We start from the raw sequence: 21201 nt of genomic DNA on the forward strand, positions 1-21201 counted from the left end.
TGACAATCGAAATGAGATTATTTATCTAAGAATCAGAGTCACCACTTGGGATAATTTATGGTGTCCCAAGTCACCGGTTCAAATCCCAAATTGAGGAAAAATTTGACTTTGTATTACAGTCCAAGAACCAGAAATCCGGGTAAGGAATTCTGTTAACCCGGGAGAAGGTGTTAGGCATTCCTGAATTTCGTGATTTTAGCACGGTCGCTCAACTGTTATTATTGGCCTATTTATCTGATTTTTAGAACACTTTCAAACCTATGTGCATTTTTTACCTGCTTTTATTTAATTTTAGGAAGATTTCAACGTTATACAAAACACGTCTGTGGATCACGCAACATGAAATGCAACCACGATCCGTGACATATTTTGTTTAACGTTGTTAGGATTTGGATCTGGGTCACATGAAATGCACACCCGACAGTTTAGGAAGGTAAGTTATTAAAGCAACTACGCGTTTGCAACTTTGCAAGGGTCATAAAAATTGCTAAATGGCGCGCCTCGAATTCTAAGGATCAATACAAGATTAATTAAATGAGGGCCATGCAATGGTCATTTTTGCTGGGCATGGCGCACCTCAGTTCTAAATTAAAGAGGCATTCAAACTAAGCTTCGGAGGGCCATAAACTATTTTGCGTTATTTAGTATGGCTAACCTCATTCTAAAAAAACACATTAATTGTTTAAAGAAAACTGCAGGATTCCTAATTACTCAAATATTGCCTAATGGATTTGTTGAAGGCCAAAAGAAAGTACTACTTCATTTTAAAGAAAAACTCAAGCCCAATCAACGAGCCCAGTCCGTATGGGTCATGTGCAAATAAAATATTCTGACATACACATGTCGAACCTCCACAACAACTGAAAGCAGTCAGATTTTTAACATGCCAAATTAACATTAAACCAAAAGCCATTGCAAGCTTTGGGGCTCGAAGTAGGCCTGTCATGATGAAGGTCGACAAAACCAAAACAGCTCAAAGCTGTGCATTCGTACTTGAGAATGCTTTCGCCTCTTGGGGTGGCTTTAAACCCATATTTTACAAACTAACAATTAATTTAGATTAAAAGCTAAGTGGGATTAAACCTACAATTATTCCTGACTCTTAGCTAAGGGACACAAATTGCCTAATTAACTTCCATATTTACAATTGTATTAACATAGAATAATTGACCAAATGTTCCCAAATCAAACCAACACTAATCCATTATGGCTCATGAGTACACATGCTGGAACTATGGACATCAGTGCTTTAAATACTTCACAAGAACAGCCATACAAAATTTAAATTCATTCAAACCTTGGCTTAATCCATGTGCATGATAAATGGAGACTTGTAAAGGGGCCTAATGAACAAACATGATCTCAAACCTTAGGCTCATGGGCAAACATGCTTATAAAACAACATCAATACACGTACAAGCGAAACACCTAACATTTTAATGGATTCAGATAAACATTAGAACCAAAACCTTACTGATTTGAGACAGTAACTTAAGCAAAAAATCTGTGATCCAGAGCACAAATCAAAATAAACTGAATAATTGAGGACTACAATTCATTTGCCATACAAACAATCCACAAACCTGCTCATACACCTTCTAAACATGTTATTTAATGTTGAAACTAAACAATTGGCTAAAACACAAACCCCATTTTATAATACCAGTACCAGCTCGTTTAACATCTACCATTACCAATCTACTACATGGTATTTAAACAGTAAGAAAAAAAAACAAAGAGAAACTATGGCAAATACATCCTATATTCCATCGGATTCCACTTGATTCTCATAACCAGCATTCAATCAGTATTTCTGGACTAAGGAAATACCTAAAAATGAAAGTAATGGGGATAAGATCTGTAGTAGCAACAATAGTATCCAGCAGCAGAAAGAAACCACAGAAAAAACAGCCTTAAACCAAAGACTGATGCTCAAACTCCCGGTCAAACTTTCCCAAAAATTTAACTTTTGCCATTTCAAGCCTAATTCCACTACGGACCTATAAATCACAATGCGGACACGCTCCCAAGTCCAGAATCACCCAACGGAGCTAGCAAAAAAATCAAAACTCCATTCCGGAGTCGTTTACATATAAGTCAATATTCGGTCAACCATTCCAACTTAAGCTTTCCATTATGAGACTAAGTGTCTCAATTCATTCCAAAATCCTTCTGGACCCGAACCGACTAACCTGGTAGGTCATATAACAACTGCAAAGTATAAAATGAGCAGTAAATGGGGGAACGGGGCTACAACTCTCGAAACGACTGTCCTGATCGTTACAGTAGGTCATGGTTTTTACCCCTTGAGTAGATAGGTTTTCCATGTGGAATTGTTTGTGTACTTTAATTTTCATACTTTATTTTTAGTTTTGTGTTAGAATAGTTAAGTCAAAGAATCATGTTCTTTGACATGCAAAAATTAAGTAAGACACAATTTATTCATCTAGGTGCATCCTAAAATAAGTGTATTTGTGGGATCACTAGCGTTAGACATAAGTATTAGATCAGTGGCACAAACACCTGCCAAACTTTGACTAATACTACGAGTTTTGGAGACAGTGACGGGGTTCTTAATTATGCTGTTTTGATCACGTAATTGCATCAGCTTAAGTAATCCCCCATTTCAGTTCAGGTATTATTTCCAAGGAAATCTATTCTCTTAGCATTTTCATTTTATTTTCTTTTTTCATGTTATTATCATCTAGTACTACAGCTGACACTAGTATTCGGCTTGGTGCATTTTCAGCATAATAGCTAACTGGAAGAAAAACTATATCTCAAAATTTCTCGTATTTTGCTAATTTTATTTGATCAATGTGGTGAGTAAGAAAGAAATATTGAAATTTTTACTTTGTTGGCCTCGTTAAACTAGTACAGATGGAGCACCCAAGGATAAAAATTACATCTATAGCAAAGGTTAACACCTTATTTATTTTAAATAAATACCATTTTAAAAAATTATATTCTATAGATACCTTTTAATGTTTATAGCAAAATATCTTATTTTAGTTACCTCCTACCCCTAAGCCACTAAATACGCTAGTCAGTTACACTATTTTCTTTCTCTCTCTACTTTGATACATGCTATTCTCTTCCCCTAATCCTTGAAAATACGATGCTCAATCTCAAAACTTCTCTCACCCACATCACCTACCATTAGTTTACTAAAAATATTTTTCAGGTACCTAACCCCACATGTGGTGGCAGTAGCTGCGGCTTCAACCTAACCTACGGTGGCTCCAGCATAGAAGCAAGCCTCTCACAAGACACTTTCACACTCTCCACTGATGTCGTGCCTTCATATACCTTTGGTTGTGTACAAAAGGCCACCGGCAGCTCCACTCCACCCCAGGGGCTATTATAGGTTTGGGCCGAGGCCCATTGCTGTTTGGAACTCAAGGACCATGCCTTATTGGATGGCTTGCAAGAAGACATATTTTAATTAGATTCGACAGATATAATGACTATGTTCTTGCAGCGGCTAAATCTGTTAACTACTATGTACAGGATGCGTGGGAACAGCGAGATTTAGGGTTTTTTCTCGACGGTGATTTCACCGGAAATTAGGGTTTGTTCTTGAACAAAGACGACGGAGTTTGGGGCTGAGCAACTTGATTTTCTGTTAATATATTTCAACGTATTTTCAATATATCACGCTGTATTTTCACGTATTTCATTGTATTCATTATCTTTTTTTCATTGTAATTCAATGTACTCGCTGTATTTCATTGTATTCACTGTCTTTTTTCATTGTATTTCAATGTATCCCATTGTATTTTATTGTATTCACTGTCTCGCTATATGCCATGAATGTATTCATATATTTTTTTTAATTAATATAATTTATGTATTCAGATGTATTATATAATTTCTCTGAAGGTTGCTATGTTTTTGGGGTATTTTTCGGTTGAGAATCTTTTTTATAACTGAAAATACAAAATTTGTGTGTTATAATTGAGTTTGTTGAGTTGTATTACGAGTCTATTATGTTAATTGATTCACTTTCCGTTTAAAAACAGTGTAATCCCATGTTTCACGCCGTGAATACAGTCGAATACAATAATCTGTCCAGCTGTAATCTCATGTTTCACGCTATGAATACTGTCGAATGCACTCGAATACAACAACTGATTAGCTGGACTTCCCTGGTTCATGTCTATTTTTGCTACTGTATTTATGAATACAGTAGCTTAAACACATCTAATATATTTTATAACAACAGAAAACACATCTACTATCCGTAATATAACAAATGGTATCTATAGATAGTTAATTACCGCACGGAGGGAGTAAAGGGTAAGTAATATCTAAAAGCTATTGATTCAAATGTTTCAAATATAATAGACTCTCTACAGGTAAGCGAGTTAATTACTACGACATCAGTTAAGAATTCGACACGTAGCATTTAGAGTACCCGTTTACACATCAGCTCTAGAGATTTCCCACTTACCGAACACCCACCACCAAATCATTTCTTCATCTGAAAACTAAATAAAATCATGAATGCAACATTTTGTCTAGACTCTAGATTGTACATGAAAATTATTTTAAATAAAAATGCTCAAAATATTTACTCAGATTAAAATCTTTAATTAATCAGAAACTTGTTGAACTTACAGTGTAGGGTCTCAGAGCATATTCCTGGAAGAAAGAAGGATTCAGAGACACAGAAGAAAAAGGGGATGTTTCTATGTTCTTTTTCGGGTTTTTGTTGCAGTCCCATTGGAATTGGATGGCCGGTGGAAGTTTTTAGATCAAAATAACAATGTAAAAGCAAATCTTGGCTGACGCTAAATGACAAAAAATAAAAATAAAAAAATTACAGAAACACAATAATTTAACTTGATTCGATCAATTAAGTCATATCTATGGGTAGAAATGAACAATCCAAATTCAAAGGAGAGTACAAAAACAGCCGAACAATAATCTCATAAAATTAGATTCATCACAAGAGTAACTATCTCATAAATTTTGTTCCTAAACAAAAAAGTTGTCAAATGCACGAAGCATTCCACGTTTATGCAGGATCCAGAAAAGGGTTACATCTCAAGTAGGTGTGATGTAGACATCATACTTTAATGCAATCATTCAGCTGATTTCACGACTCCAACCCGTGACATATATTAGGTCATAACTTTACTGTTGCTCCAAAGATTCTCTTCAAATTTTCTCCCTACACAAAACTTGGTAATTGATCCCTAATCTTATATTTTACCTCAAAATTTTTTAGCACATTCCAATGTAGAACTTTGTTTGCACGTCTAATAATAACAAAGACAAGGGATATTTTGTGTATTAACTCTTATGTAAGAAAAATGTACGAGTAGTGTTGTGCTTAGTATGGTTATGTCTATATATACATAATATATATGTATCTATTATTGCATGTATGTATAAAAAGATAGATACAAAGAAAGGTCTGAGAACAAAAAGGGGGTTTGTGCTTTTGTGAGTTTGAGTTGTTGGAGAAAGAAGAAAAAATGGGAAGGGGTAGGGTTGAGCTTAAGAGAATAGAGAACAAGATCAACAGGCAAGTGACCTTCGCTAAGAGAAGAAATGGACTTTTGAAAAAAGCTTATGAGCTTTCTGTTCTTTGTGATGCTGAGGTTGCTCTCATCATCTTCTCCAATAGGGGAAAACTGTACGAGTTCTGCAGTAGCTCTAGGTATATATTTTTACAAGAAACAAAAAATGATTAATATATTACGTATATCTATCTATATCTATGTTAGTCCTTTTTTCTCTTTGTGTTGTTGTTTTGAGATCTAAATAAGTATAGGAGATTTTGTGATAAAAGTATTTCTCTTTCTTTGTGTAGAGTGTATTTACCATTTTTGTGAATGTTTTGGAGTGTATAGGACTTTGTGCTTGTGGGTGTTGTTAGATCTGCAAGAGGAAACCGTGAAAAGAAGATAAAATTTCTATATCTATGTTGATTTTCTGTGTTGAGGGGTTGTGGTTTCTTCCTAGCTAGTCTCCTCCATTTTGTGTTCTTTCTACTCATTTTGATTGGCTTTTTTATTTCCCCTTTGACCTCATAAACCAAATTAAATAGTGCTTTTTGCAGCGAAAATGGTCTGATCTATTGCCTGTTAATAATATCTATAACAGTTTCTTCTTATAGATCTTTTACCATTTTCTTTACCTTCAAATTAAAGAAGCATTTCTTGAAACTTATTCTGCTAAAAGCTTAAGTTTTATTCCACATCTCTAATTCATTCGGCTGATTCTTTGGAAATATTCCACTAATAAATTTAGGGTTCACTGGTAAATGCATCAATATAGATTTTGGATCGTGTTGGTCATAAAGTTCCTACCTTTAGGGTTTTTTTCAACCCTAATTTTTTCTTTTATCTGAACTTGTTTCTAATTTTTGTTCTGATCATTTACTCTTGATGGAATATCTTCAAGCTTGGATTCTCTTCTTCTTCTTTATGCTTTTTAGTTTTTTCTTAAAGCCATTTGGTTCGCTGGTTACTCCGGAGCTCTTAATTAAGAGAATTTGACTTGACGTTAATTATCAGCTTAATTAATTATCTAGATTGTCGATCTCTAGGTCTTCATTTCTTTTTGCTACGATGAAACAATCTTATATCCAGTCACACTGGAAGTCTTTTGGTTTATTTCCTAATCTTTCAGAAAATCTTTCAAACTTGATTTTACATTTCTAGGATATAGAGTGCGAAAGGAAAAGTGACGGCTACACCAAAAACAATTGTCTGAGATGAAAAGAAGTATTGTTGTGTTTAAATCTGTGTAAGAATGCAAAAAAAAAAAAAAATTAATAATAATAATAATTCCGATTTTCAAAAAGATGAAAAAATATAGATCTATTATTAACTTCATGATGAAAACATATATATTTGCTTTGGGATTATCTAATTATGTTGTGAACTGAAGCATTATAAGCTTGTGACAATGAAACAGCATGCTCAAGACATTAGAGAGGTACCAGAAGTGCAACTACGGAGCACCAGAGACCAATATATCCACACGAGAAGCACTGGTAAATGTTTATCTTCCAACTATTTCTTCTTTAATTAGTGACTATTCTTGCTATTAGGACATAATTACGGTTCTTCAATTCAAGAATGTTTCCATCTCTATATCTTGGGTAGCAATTATTATCGAGGAAAATAACAATCCAACTTCCTTTCCCTTGATTGCTATATACATTTGTTTATATTTTTGCAAAGGTTACTGAATAGTTCAAGAACAAAAAGACATTGTAATGTGAAGGGAATGAAAACTGGATAACCTTCAAAGTTTTCATTATTTTGAAACCAAACATAGGGAATAACGAAACGATAAAGAAAAGATTTGTTCCATCCAAGTCAAGAGACAAGTGCTAGCTGTTTAAGGATATATTCATATCCATGGTGTGTTTTGTTGAGTCCCACATCGACAATGAAGGATATGGATTGTCTCCTTATATGGACTTGGGCAATCTTCACCTCTTGAGCTAGCTTTTGGGGTTGAGTTAGACCCAATGTCCATTTAACATGGTATCAAAGCAGGACCCATCTTTTCGATGTTGGGGCCCCATAATTGTCCACGCTCCAGATATCCACTCCTGGGGTGAGAAGGGGTGTTGAGTCTCACATCGACAATGAAGGGGATGAGTGGTCTCCTTATGTAAACTTGGACAATCATTATCTCTTGAGCTAGGGGTTGAGTTAGACCCAATGTCTATTTAACATGTTTGCCAAAGAAGTGTCCCAAAATTCGAATGATCTTGCTTCTACGCTGTCATTTAGACTCATGATATTATAAATAATTTTGGAAGCTCTTAGACAACCCACGAGGAATAAATATTGCATCCTCAAACATGCTACAGTTACTTGATCCCTGCCACTCAATACAAAATCATATTCCTTCCATCCCAATTTATGTGGTACCATTTGACATGGCACTAAGTTTAAAAAAACAAAAAAAAACAGTTTTGAGACTTATAATCTAAAAATTAAGCATTAAACATTTGTGTGATTATACATCATTCATTAAGGATGAAATGAAAAACTTTTGAAGTCAAATTATTTCTAAACATAAAAAAGATGACATTCGTTGTAATATACTAAAAGAAAAGTTTGTCACTTAAATTGAGACACAAGGAGCAACAAAAAGAAGGCAACACATTGGAGCACTTAGACTCCAAGGGAACAAATCAAGAAGTTTTTAATTTGTGAAGTCATTTGGATGGACAAAAATCAACCTTTTTATATTGAAAAACTGCTACCTGAGCATTTGAGATTTTGATTTCCATAAAAAAATTTAAAGAGGAAGATAAGGATAGATGATAAATTTAACACAATATTTTATAACTACATTATATCCTATCTTCCTATATAAATCGTTGTACTCCTAGTTGCTCACTTGTACATGTATATTAAGAGAAATATAACCTAAGTTAGCAATGTATTTTCTGATGTTCTTATGAGTTTTGTTATAGTATCAGAGCCATTGTCTTCCTCTTCCCCTTCACCAAGCATGCATGTCAAAGCACACAAAGAAATCCTCTCCATGTATTCCTTCCTTGTTACCCTTATTCCTTTTATCATTCGGAATTCTCTTAATTATGCTCAGCACTTTATTTTTATAAAACTAAACTAACATCTACCAATTTAGTTGCCCTCTCACGTCGAAATTGATGGAAGTGATGAATTTCAACATAACCTTGAGTATGATCATCACTCGATCCAACACGACCAACTAATCATGAGTCTTCTTATCTCTTCATTATCTGGAAAAAAAAGTCCTACCTTTTCTAATGGGAATAATTAGAAGAAATATCGTAAGTATCATAACATGAATAATCTAGTGACGTCAATTTTGTAGGTGCTAGCTAGTCGCTAGAGCGTGTGTTCAATCTAGAGACATTGTTGGAATTCCTCAACAATTTTTGAAATTGGGAATTACAAAATACAAAGAAATTGGCAAAAAAAGGTAAAGTAAACCTCACAGATGATAAATAATTGAAAGAACTATTAGCACTTTAAAAAGATGACTTGCAGTTTATATAAAAGCCAAAAAAAAAAAAAAAAAAGATAAAGCATTTTGTTTTCTGGATTGCGCGATGTGAAATTAGTGTCCTTATACAGTCTTTGGGCAGCCTTACCTAATGGCTAAGCTAGCTTTCAAGGTGAAGTTAGAGTCAAGGTCCATTTTATCCGTTGAATTCTTATAGCGATAGCATTTCTATCTAATAGACCAATTTATTGTTGCCAATGGTTACAGGAAATAAGTAGCCAACAAGAATACTTGAAGCTTAAAGCACGTTACGAAGCATTACAGCGATCACAGAGGTATATATATAACAATGGTATTGAGAAGAAAGCTTCATTTATGAAATGTGTTTTAGCTAAAAGAACGTTTTCTGATGTTGTGTCATGAATAGAAATCTTCTTGGTGAAGATCTTGGCCCTTTGAATAGCAAGGAACTTGAATCACTTGAGAGGCAGCTTGATATGTCACTGAAACAGATTCGATCAACTCGGGTAAATTTGACATATAGCTAATCAATAATTTTAGTATTAAAATATTGCTGCATGGTCATTAACTCATAAACACTTGCACTGACCACTAGTCTCAACTTTTTCCAGACTCAGTTAATGTTGGATCAACTTACAGATCTTCAGAGAAAGGTACATAAGTTTATTTTATTATTCCTGACTAGTAAAAAGAATCATTGTGTTTTCCTAGCTACTTAAAATCATCATTATATGGCGACGATCTTCCATTTGGCAGGAACATGCATTAAACGAAGCAAACAGAACCTTGAAACAAAGGGTAAGTGAAATTTCCCTTCTTTTCCCCCTTCCTTTTGGTAGCGCAATTACTACTGAATTCGTGTGAGTGCATGTCGTCTGTGTTGGAGGCAAACGACGAGAAAAGAATAGTTTAATTTCTATATATACACTAATAGATGATGAATAATCTAAATAACTAAAGTAGGTTACCTGTTGCATGTTAATACATTAGTAGTGTAAAAGCATTGTACAGTCAATGTATGTAAATTAAATTAAAGAATTAATTGCGATGTCTTAATTACTTATTGATCCCGTCACTCAAGCTCTCATTGGAAGTGACGGTTTCACCAACAGAACCAATAATTAACATCTCTTCTGTTAGTCATAGTTGTTTCATGAGAATATTATATATATGCAGTTGTGTGTGTATATATATTCACTTGTCATATTAGGGTTTGGAATGGTTTAATTTGCAGTTGATGGAAGGAAGCCAACTAAATCTGCAGTGGCAACAAAATGCACAAGATATGGGCTACGGCCGGCAAACAACTCAAACTCAGGGCGATGGCTTTTTTCATCCTTTGGAATGTGAACCCACTTTGCAAATTGGGTACGTTCTGATCAATATTTTGGATGATATATTTTTTTTTGTTTGCTTTTTAAAAGCATTCATGGGTCAGTTTGACTACCATAAAGATTAAGAGGTAAATATTCAATATTTTGCTAATCAGTGAGATAAAAAGTATTTTCTCCGTTCTAATTTATGTGAACTTGTTTGACGGGTACGGAGTTTAAAAAAATAAAGACTTTTGGTATTTGTGGTTCTAAATAAGTTAAAAAGGGATCCAGAATATTTGTGTGATTATAAAAGCTTCTCATTAAGGGTAAAATTAGAAGTTTAAAATAAATTGTTTTCAAATTTAAAAAAGGGTTATTATTTTTGGAACGGACCAAAAAGGAAATAGGTTCATATAAACTGGAACATAGGAAGTACATAGTAAAATTGTGACATATTTAGTTGAAAAGGTGACCTCGCAGAGGGTAATTATGTTCGCTATGTATGCTATACAATCTATCATATGTGTGAATACTTCATCCAAATTCTTCAAATTATACCAAAAAATTATTACTATTGTACAAAATATTCCACTCATATTTGAGGACATGTAACATATATATAGAGTGATTGTTACGTTTATTTGGCAGCATTTAGAACTGATTTAAAGTAAACGAATATTCGTTACTTGACCTAAGTTATCTATTGCGAATATTGGCAGGTATCAGAATGATCCAATAACAGTAGGAGGAGCAGGGCCCAGTGTGAATAACTACATGGCTGGCTGGTTGCCTTGAAATTAAGCTCATTTCCGATAAGATTGATTATATAAACATATGCTCAATGTTTTTCCTATCATAAACACTCTCCTAATTTGTGTTATATGTTGTTTGCCGAATTCTGGACTAATTTGGGATCCATAAGACAGACCCGTTATTGTTACTTAATCATAAACTAGATTTCCCTGAGTGCTTAATCACTAAAGATTATTACTTTCCTCCATTTTCTTTTGGTCAGTGTCAAACTCAGTCTGTATAGTTTCATTTTAATACATCTTAAGATCTTGGCTCCCATGCCCCTTTTTCTGAGTCTCTTCAAAACTGGCTATGAGTGCTTTCTGTAGGGAAATTTCCACTCATTGCTTCCTCTAATATCTTTTTTTTAAACGCATTATAGAGGTTTAAAGGAGGGCTTAGAAACTCTTAGCTCTATCACTAATCTCTATTTTTGACACTTATATTATGTCAACTTTTATTGAGTCTTTAAATTGTTAGAAACCCGTTGTCTGATAAAATATGGAGCTCTGCATACCTAGAAGCTTATGAAGATGATCATTATTGATTGTAATTATTATTATCAGTATTACCGGCTACCTTAAAATCGTAAGTTAAGTCCCAAATTATATTAGGAAACAAGCGTACATGCAGTGCATGAGCCCTTTTATAATTTCATTTCATGCTTTCGGCCTATTAGTAAATGGAAGTTAGCTGTGATGCAGTACATTCTTGTTGTGAAAGAAGTCAGCTAGTGAAAATTTTCGCAGCTCTGGGGCTCCGGATAAAGCAATTTTTCGTTTTAATACTGAATTACAATTTTTTCTTTAGTTGTGCATGATAGAATTTTTGGACCTAGTTCAGAATAAGTTGGTCTTCTTTGGCATTTATCCGATGTTATTAAATTAACGTTTCCATTGGGCTATATTCATTGGAGAGAGATCGATGCAGAACATTTTATGTTTGATTCAAAGGTCATGGTGGAAAGTTTGGGCTTTTTAAAAATCTTAACAAATTTGGGGCATTTGCATCTATACCCGCTTTTTGGGTCATATTTTAACTTATGCCGCTAAACTTCAGCATACGGGGCTGAAGTAGCAAAGAAAATCACGCAAAACTTCAGCATTCTAGTAGACGGGCCTGAAGTAGCAAAAATTGCTGAACCAAGTATGCTGAAGTATTTGTTTGTAATTGTTGAGCTTAAGCATAGTAGTTAAAGTTTTGTTCTCTATTTTCTGAAGTTTTTGTTTGTAATTGCTGAACTTAAGCATAGTAGCTGAAGTTTTGTTCTCTATTTGCTGAAGTTTTTGTTTGTAATTGCTGAACTTAAGCATAGTTGTGACAACCCGGCCAGTCGTCTCATGAGTTACAGCTTCATTTTCCCCATTTCTGCTTCTTTATGCTTTGTTTATCCGTATTATGTGATATCGGGTTGGTCGGATCGAATCCGGAATGAATTTGGTAAGGTTTGAGACACTTAGTCTCTTTTGAGGAAGCTTAAGTTGGAAAAGTCAACCGGATGTTGACTTATATGTTAGAGGGCTTGGATGTGAGTTCTGATGGTTCGGTTAGCTTCGAGAGGTGATTTGGGTCTTAGGAGCGCTATCGGAATGAGTTTTGGAGGTTTGGAGTAAATTTAGGCTTGAATTGGCGAAGTTGATATTTTGGCGATTTCCAGTTGGTATGCGAGATTTTGATATAGGTGTCGGAATGGAATTCTGAGAGTTGCAGTAGTTACGTTGTGTCATTTGGGATGTGTGTGCAAAATTTCAGGTCATTCGGACGTGATTTGCTTGGGTTTTTGATCAAAAGCGTAATTTAGAAGATTTTGAAAACTTAGGCTTGAATCCGATGTGTTTTGGTTGATTTGATGTTGTTTGAGGTATTTTGAAGATTTGTACAGGTTTGAATAAGGTTTTAGGATATGTTGGTGTCTTTGGTTGAGGTCCCGGGGGCCTCGGGTGAGTTTCGAGGGATTGAACGGATCATTTTTAAGTTAAGAAAATTGCAGATTTTGGTTTGAGCTGTTGCAGACATTTTGGTCTTCGCATTCACGAGTGGACCCTCGCGTTCGCGAAGGGTCAGGAAGGGAGACGTCAGGTTTGGCCTTCGCATTCGCGAAGGGGAATCCCATGTTCGCGAAGGGCTGGAATGGTAAGCATCGCATTCGCGAAAGGCCGGAATGGTAAGCATCGTGTTCGCGAGAGGCTTAGTCGCGTAGGTTGGTGAAACTGAGGCATCGCGTTCGCAATGATGAGGTCGCGTTCGGGAAGAAGAGTTTTTGTCAACTAAATTTTGTGCTTCGCGAACGCGAGACGTTGACCGTGTTCGCAAAGAAGGAATTAAGGCCTGGGCAGAATGTTTAAATACTCGTCTTGTCCGTGATTTTGGGGTTTATTTCCTCCATTGTTCGTCGTTTTTTAAGCTTTTTGAAGGGGATTAAAGAGAGATTCAAGGGGAATCACTTGGAGGAAAGATTCTCGGACATAAAACTCGATTCTAATGTGAATTCCACCTAAATAATCATGAAAATTAAACCAAAAATTGAAGAACTAGGGCTTGGAAACTTAGACCTTTGATTGGGGTTTTGAAGGACCATTTGAGGTCGGATTTTAAAACTTTTGATATGTATGAACTCGTGGGGAGATAAGAAATCTATTGATGTAAAAATTATCGAATTCCGAGATATGGGCCCGGGGGTAAGGTTTTTGTAATTTCGGGATTTATGTCGTATATTGATTATTTTCATTTGGGTTTCGTTCCCTTAGCATATTTTGACGTCGTGATTCTGATTTTGGATAGATTCGATGCAGGTGGAGGCCGATTTGAGGGGCAAAAGCATCACGAGCTAGAGATTTGACTGGTTCGAGGTGAGTAATGATTGTAAATGATGTTATGAGGGTATGAAACCCCGGATTGCACATTGTTGTGCTATATTGAAGTGACGCACACACGAGATGACGAGTGTGGGGTCGTGCACTATTGGGGATTATGACTTAGTTCGACCCGAATGACTATTTTACCGCGTATTTGACTGAAATCTATCTGCTATCATTATTATTTGGGTTGAATTCCATATTTGGGCTTCGTGCCAACTATTTGAACCCTTAGGGGACTTTTATTGATATTTTCTCACTGTTTTGACTTTATACTTGAACTTAGTCATGCTATATTTCACTATTTTCATAACTCAGCCATGTCTACTATGTTTTAATATATCAAATGATATTTCAAATAATATTTTGGGCTGAGCGTTATGTTTTATTGTTGCCCGAGTGGCTTATGTGATTTTGACTGAGTAAGGCCGAGGGCCTATGATGTGAGGATACTTTTGGGTCGAGCTGCACACCATAATAATGATACACTAATTATGATTATGAGGCCGAGAGATTGAGATATGTATGCTACGAGGTGGCTTGATGATATGAGGCCGAGAGCCTGGTGATGATGCCACGAGATGGCTTGATATTGCGCTTGGGCCGTAAGGGGCCCCTCCAGGAGTCTTCACACTCCCAATGAGCGCGGGTACCCATTGTGATGTGAGATATAGCCCGAGGTGCTGGTATTGTTTTGAGATATTACCTAAGGGGCGGATTTGTTAATATTGTGCCCGAGGGGCGAACCTTTATGTGTTTATTTTCCTTAATTGCCTGTCATTTATTTGTTTAAATTGTTGAAAAAGGTTTTGTGAAGTTTAATTTGAGTTAAATGACTTTCACATATCTTTTACAGATTTTACTACTTCATTATAGTCTACAAATGTGCTTTACGTGATTTTCTGCTTTCAGTCTTTATTTATAATTATTACTCACTGGGTTGGAGTACTCACTTTACTCCCTACACCCCGTGTGCAGATTCAGGCGCATCTGGTCCCGCTCTCGAGTGCTGATCATTTCTAGCTCAGGAGGATCCGAGGAGTCTCTAGGTAGATGTCATCATTCGCAGCCCGGAGCTCTTCCCTATCTTTATTTCTTCATGTTCTTAGTTCCTATATTAAACTCTATAGTTTTTATTTGAGTATTCCGGATTGTTTAGATGCTCATAACTAGTGACACCCCAGTATCGGGCTGTGTTGGGTTGTATTCCGCAAATCATGCTATTAACTGCTTAAACTTTGGTTTATTTTATCATGCTTTAGACTGTTCTTACTATTTAACTGTTAAATACTGAAATAGGAAGTGTCGGTTGGCCTTGTCTTCACGAGAGGCGCCATCACGACCGAGTCCGGGTTCAGGGTCGTGACAAGTTGGTATCAGAGGCTAGGTTATATAGGTCTCACGAGTCATGAGCAGGTTTAGTAGAGTCTCGCGGATCGGTATTGAGACGTCTGTATTTATCCTCAAGAGGTTGCAGAACCTTTAGGAAAAACTTCATATTCTTGAATTCTTATCGTGCGTCCTTGATTTAGCTTGAAAAGTAACTCTTTGAATTCCTTCCACGTGTTCGTATGCGCGCATGAGCGCTCAGTATCAGATTTGCATCTATGGCTTGTGATTCCCCGATCAAGGGGCGAGATGTGATCTCTTTGTGTTGATGTTGGGCCATTCTGGAATACTTGAGGCTGAATGTTTTGCCTATAGCTCGAGCCCTGAGCTATTTGTCACACCTCCCTTTTTACCTACCCCGAAAAGGGTATAAGGGAGTTTTTTTCCAACTTAAAGTGACAATCGAAATGAGATTATTTATCTAAGAATCAGAGTCACCACTTGGGATAATTTATGGTGTCCCAAGTCACCGGTTCAAATCCCAAATTGAGGAAAAATTTGACTTTGTATTACAGTCCAAGAACCAGAAATCCGGGTAAGGAATTCTGTTAACCCGGGAGAAGGTGTTAGGCATTCCTGAATTTCGTGATTTTAGCACGGTCGCTCAACTGTTATTATTGGCCTATTTATCTGATTTTTAGAACACTTTCAAACCTATGTGCATTTTTTACCTGCTTTTATTTAATTTTAGGAAGATTTCAACGTTATACAAAACACGTCTGTGGATCACGCAACATGAAATGCAACCACGATCCGTGACATATTTTGTTTAACGTTGTTAGGATTTGGATCTGGGTCACATGAAATGCACACCCGACAGTTTAGGAAGGTAAGTTATTAAAGCAACTACGCGTTTGCAACTTTGCAAGGGTCATAAAAATTGCTAAATGGCGCGCCTCGAATTCTAAGGATCAATACAAGATTAATTAAATGAGGGCCATGCAATGGTCATTTTTGCTGGGCATGGCGCACCTCAGTTCTAAATTAAAGAGGCATTCAAACTAAGCTTCGGAGGGCCATAAACTATTTTGCGTTATTTAGTATGGCTAACCTCATTCTAAAAAAACACATTAATTGTTTAAAGAAAACTGCAGGATTCCTAATTACTCAAATATTGCCTAATGGATTTGTTGAAGGCCAAAAGAAAGTACTACTTCATTTTAAAGAAAAACTCAAGCCCAATCAACGAGCCCAGTCCGTATGGGTCATGTGCAAATAAAATATTCTGACATACACATGTCGAACCTCCACAACAACTGAAAGCAGTCAGATTTTTAACATGCCAAATTAACATTAAACCAAAAGCCATTGCAAGCTTTGGGGCTCGAAGTAGGCCTGTCATGATGAAGGTCGACAAAACCAAAACAGCTCAAAGCTGTGCATTCGTACTTGAGAATGCTTTCGCCTCTTGGGGTGGCTTTAAACCCATATTTTACAAACTAACAATTAATTTAGATTAAAAGCTAAGTGGGATTAAACCTACAATTATTCCTGACTCTTAGCTAAGGGACACAAATTGCCTAATTAACTTCCATATTTACAATTGTATTAACATAGAATAATTGACCAAATGTTCCCAAATCAAACCAACACTAATCCATTATGGCTCATGAGTACACATGCTGGAACTATGGACATCAGTGCTTTAAATACTTCACAAGAACAGCCATACAAAATTTAAATTCATTCAAACCTTGGCTTAATCCATGTGCATGATAAATGGAGACTTGTAAAGGGGCCTAATGAACAAACATGATCTCAAACCTTAGGCTCATGGGCAAACATGCTTATAAAACAACATCAATACACGTACAAGCGAAACACCTAACATTTTAATGGATTCAGATAAACATTAGAACCAAAACCTTACTGATTTGAGACAGTAACTTAAGCAAAAAATCTGTGATCCAGAGCACAAATCAAAATAAACTGAATAATTGAGGACTACAATTCATTTGCCATACAAACAATCCACAAACCTGCTCATACACCTTCTAAACATGTTATTTAATGTTGAAACTAAACAATTGGCTAAAACACAAACCCCATTTTATAATACCAGTACCAGCTCGTTTAACATCTACCATTACCAATCTACTACATGGTATTTAAACAGTAAGAAAAAAAAACAAAGAGAAACTATGGCAAATACATCCTATATTCCATCGGATTCCACTTGATTCTCATAACCAGCATTCAATCAGTATTTCTGGACTAAGGAAATACCTAAAAATGAAAGTAATGGGGATAAGATCTGTAGTAGCAACAATAGTATCCAGCAGCAGAAAGAAACCACAGAAAAAACAGCCTTAAACCAAAGACTGATGCTCAAAAATCAAAAATCGACAACCAGAACTTCAAACCAAGCTTTTAAACCACCAGATTCAAATCATTTTAGCCCAGATAAATTAGAAACTATTTCAGGAATTAGAAACTGAAGAGATCACAAAAAGAATTCAATCAAACAGTGAAAAGCAGCCGTTTGTATTTTTGGATTTTTATCTCCTAGATCTCTCTCTTATTCTGTCCTTCCTCTTAAACTTCTATATCTCTGTTTCTTTTTCTTTGGAATCTATATTTTGTTCGTTCTCCTTCAGTCTTTTCCTAAGCAAGCTTTATATAGGATCTCTTAAAGTAACCTAAAATCAATTCCCTATCCACAAATGCCCCTTCCCCAATTTCCTAATTGATTCCACTCAATTCTTTACTCTTTATTTTATTCAATAATGTACTCCTAAACCTTACCTCTATTAGAAGCTTCTTAATTACTTAGGTAAGGTTCACATAACCTAAATAATCCCTAGGCTACCCTTACAACCCATGTTAATTACTCAAACCTAACAAACGGGTCAAATTGACCCAAAGTCCTTGAGCTACTGTCTGTGATCCAAACCAATTTCTGCGATCATATGGAAGGCAGAAAACAAAATCGACTACTTAAATGGATTAAACATACGACTGATTAATAACGACTACTATATGATTGATTAATATCAACAAACAAACATGAAATTAGTTAGGTTATTAAAACAAACGACCTAATTAGATGAACTAAGTCAGTGGACCAATAAGAATCATAGAACAACTTTTACAAAAAGAAACAAAGGGGACAACGAGCAGAGAACAGTTTGAACTCAACAGATTGGTCGAGTTTTCAAAGGGAGTAAAAAAAATCTAACTAAAGAAAGGGAGAGGAAAAAGGAGATGAAATGGATTAAAAGAATGAAAACACTTACCATTTCAGAAATCAACAACCTGCTGTAGACCTTGATTTAATGAGACTGATGTTACACATTTGTTCTTTGTCAAGAACAACTGAGCAACATCAGTCTTCATCGAATCTAATCTTCAAAACTTTGACAAAAACAGCATCATATGACCATGCATGCCACTAGGTTTTATTGAGGATAATCTTAGATTTTTAGGGCTCGACCTCGGATTTAAGATTCGAGAGATTCTGGCAATATTCAAGGGAAAACAATAATGGATTTGGTACGATGGAGATATGAGGGTTAGGTGGTATTGATTTGGGGTCGATTGGGTAAGTTAGAGTTTAAGGGTCTGACCTTCGATCCCATATTTGAAGAGTTCGACTGCGATTCGAAGGTAATGGGTAGAGGATTCGGAACGGGGAGATGAAGGTGAGTGGATGGTGTGAATTTGGGGTTGTTTGGTGGTTGCTCGTCACCGTAGGCGATTTCCGGCAGGCAGTCAATGGTGGTTTGAGGTGGAGATTTTAGCTGGTCTCTGAAGAGAGATCAGAGACGATGAGGGGGGAGGGGGTTCCGAGGAGGTAAGGGGTTTGAGGTTTTGAGTATATTAAATTGATGATTTAATTAGGGCCGTTGGATGATTGGAATCCAACGGCTCTGATTAAATCATTAATGGAAAATGGGGTCATTTTGTTTCACTGTTGGGAGCCGATTTGGTTCTAGATCGGGTCGGGGTTTGGGAAATGGGCAAGAATCTGGACCGTTTGATCAAACTAATTCAACGGTCCAGATTAAAACGACTGAAACGACGTCGTTTGGATTAAGCTGGAGACGGACCGACTATTGGGGCGTGTCTGGGCCAGTTTTGGTTGGGTTTTGGGGCAAATTGTCATGTTTGGCCCAAATACAACCTTTTCTATTTCCTGTTATTTTCATTTCTTTTTCTTTCCCAATTTCTTTTAAATTAAACTAAAATAAAAACCTAAATTAATTCCTAATCCAAATTATCTAATAATTTAAATTAACTCTAAATTATGACTACCACAACTAAGTTAAGTACCAAATTAAAGGGAGAATTACCAAAAAATCAAAAATTTAAAAGCAACAATAAACTATTTTTTGTGATTTTCCATTTTTGTAAAGCTACTTAATTAATTCTTAAAAATGCAAAGTTAAATCTTAAATGCAAAAAAATGCAACATATTTTTTTTATTTTTAAATAATTTAAATAAAATAAACATGCACAGACAAATGCAAACAATAACAGAAAATGCCACAAAAAATCCGCAAAATTGCAAACAATGGAAAAAATTGTTTTGTTTTTGAATTTATGGGAATAATTCATATAGGGCAAAAATCACGTGCTCACATCTGCCCCTCTTTGCTCGGAAACACGAAGAGTTTTCGTGCAAAGATCAAGTGAGCGGATACGAGCAATTTTTGCCCATCTGAATACTCCGTGGGAAACATCTTTGAAAGAATCTGACCGAACCTCTGCTTCAAAGGTTTCCTACATATCCTTGGCTATAAAGGAATCAGGTCAGTGTAGTTTGGGAAGTTTCGGTAGCTGGGACTACCATGAAGCTGTGATTTCACTATTGCTGCTGCTGCTACTACTTACTGACTACCTTATTACACCGTGACAAAATAAAAGAAGCTAGACTAAGCTATGAGCTATTCATTACAAAGATTTCATTTCAAACTTGATCTTGTGATTGTTGTTGCCTTGTTGACTTGTATTTTCCTATAGAAGTTCCTTTGTTGCTGACTTGAATCATAATTTTGTGATGCTTTCCTTTTGCTTCAATTACTTTCCCTTATTTTCCAGGTGGATACCTGATTGCCGAACTTTAACCGTCTTCCTTTGACTGTTATTGCCTTTTTTTTTGAATTGCTTCCTTCTGTTCTTCTTCCTTTCATTTTTACGTGGTTTCTTGATTTCCAATACTTGAATTGTGTTCCCTTCCTATGAAACTCAAATTGCTTTCCCCTTTCAACTTGAACTGTCTTCTTTTGACCATTGTTGCCTTCCCTCTGTTCTCCTGGCAGGCTCCTGATTACTGAAACTTGAATCGTACTCCTTGCCTTCGTTCTTCAGGAGGGCTCCTGATTATTGAAGTTTGATTTGTACTTCTTCCCTTCGTTCTCCAGGCGGGCTCTTGATTTCAACAAAATTTGAATTTGTACTTCTTCCGTTCGTTCTTCAGGCGGGCTCTTGATTTACAATATTTGAATTGTATTTTTCCCTTCGTTCTCCAGGCGGGCTCCTGATTACTGAAACTTGAGCTGTATTCCCTTGCTCTCCAGGTGGGCGCCTGACTGCTGAAACTTGAATTGTATTCTCTTGCTCTCCAGGTGGGCGCCTGACTGCTGAAACTTCAACTATTTTTTCCTTGACTTGTTCTCCCTTGTTCCTCCAGGTGGGTGCTTGATTACCAATACTTGTGTCAATCTTCCTTGAAACATGATTTGTTTTCTCTTGTTCTCCAGGTGGGCTCCTGATTACTTGATCCTGAACTGCTTTTTATCCTTAACATCCGTATTGTTCTTCCTTGTTCTTCAGATGGGCACCTGACTTCAACAAAATAGACAAAACAAAGAAAATTTTCTAACCCAGTTTGGTAACCGGGAACCTTTGTGAGTGTT

The 21201-nt window shown here is 36.0% G+C and overlaps 1 protein-coding gene across 1 annotated transcript; it reads left to right on the plus strand.

The window, feature by feature from the left end:
• Positions 1-5347: 5347 nt before the first annotated feature.
• Positions 5348-11273, plus strand: LOC142181159 (agamous-like MADS-box protein AGL9 homolog). Its single transcript, XM_075253606.1, has 8 exons — positions 5348-5668; positions 6931-7009; positions 9238-9305; positions 9398-9497; positions 9603-9644; positions 9748-9789; positions 10226-10359; positions 11027-11273. Exons 1-8 carry the CDS (start codon positions 5484-5486, stop codon positions 11100-11102), a joined length of 726 nt encoding a protein of 241 aa, XP_075109707.1. The 5' UTR covers positions 5348-5483; the 3' UTR covers positions 11103-11273.
• Positions 11274-21201: the final 9928 nt, after the last annotated feature.

This window comes from Nicotiana tabacum, chromosome 5 (genome assembly GCF_000715075.1).
Source record: "Nicotiana tabacum cultivar K326 chromosome 5, ASM71507v2, whole genome shotgun sequence".
Taxonomy (NCBI): domain Eukaryota; kingdom Viridiplantae; phylum Streptophyta; class Magnoliopsida; order Solanales; family Solanaceae; genus Nicotiana; species Nicotiana tabacum.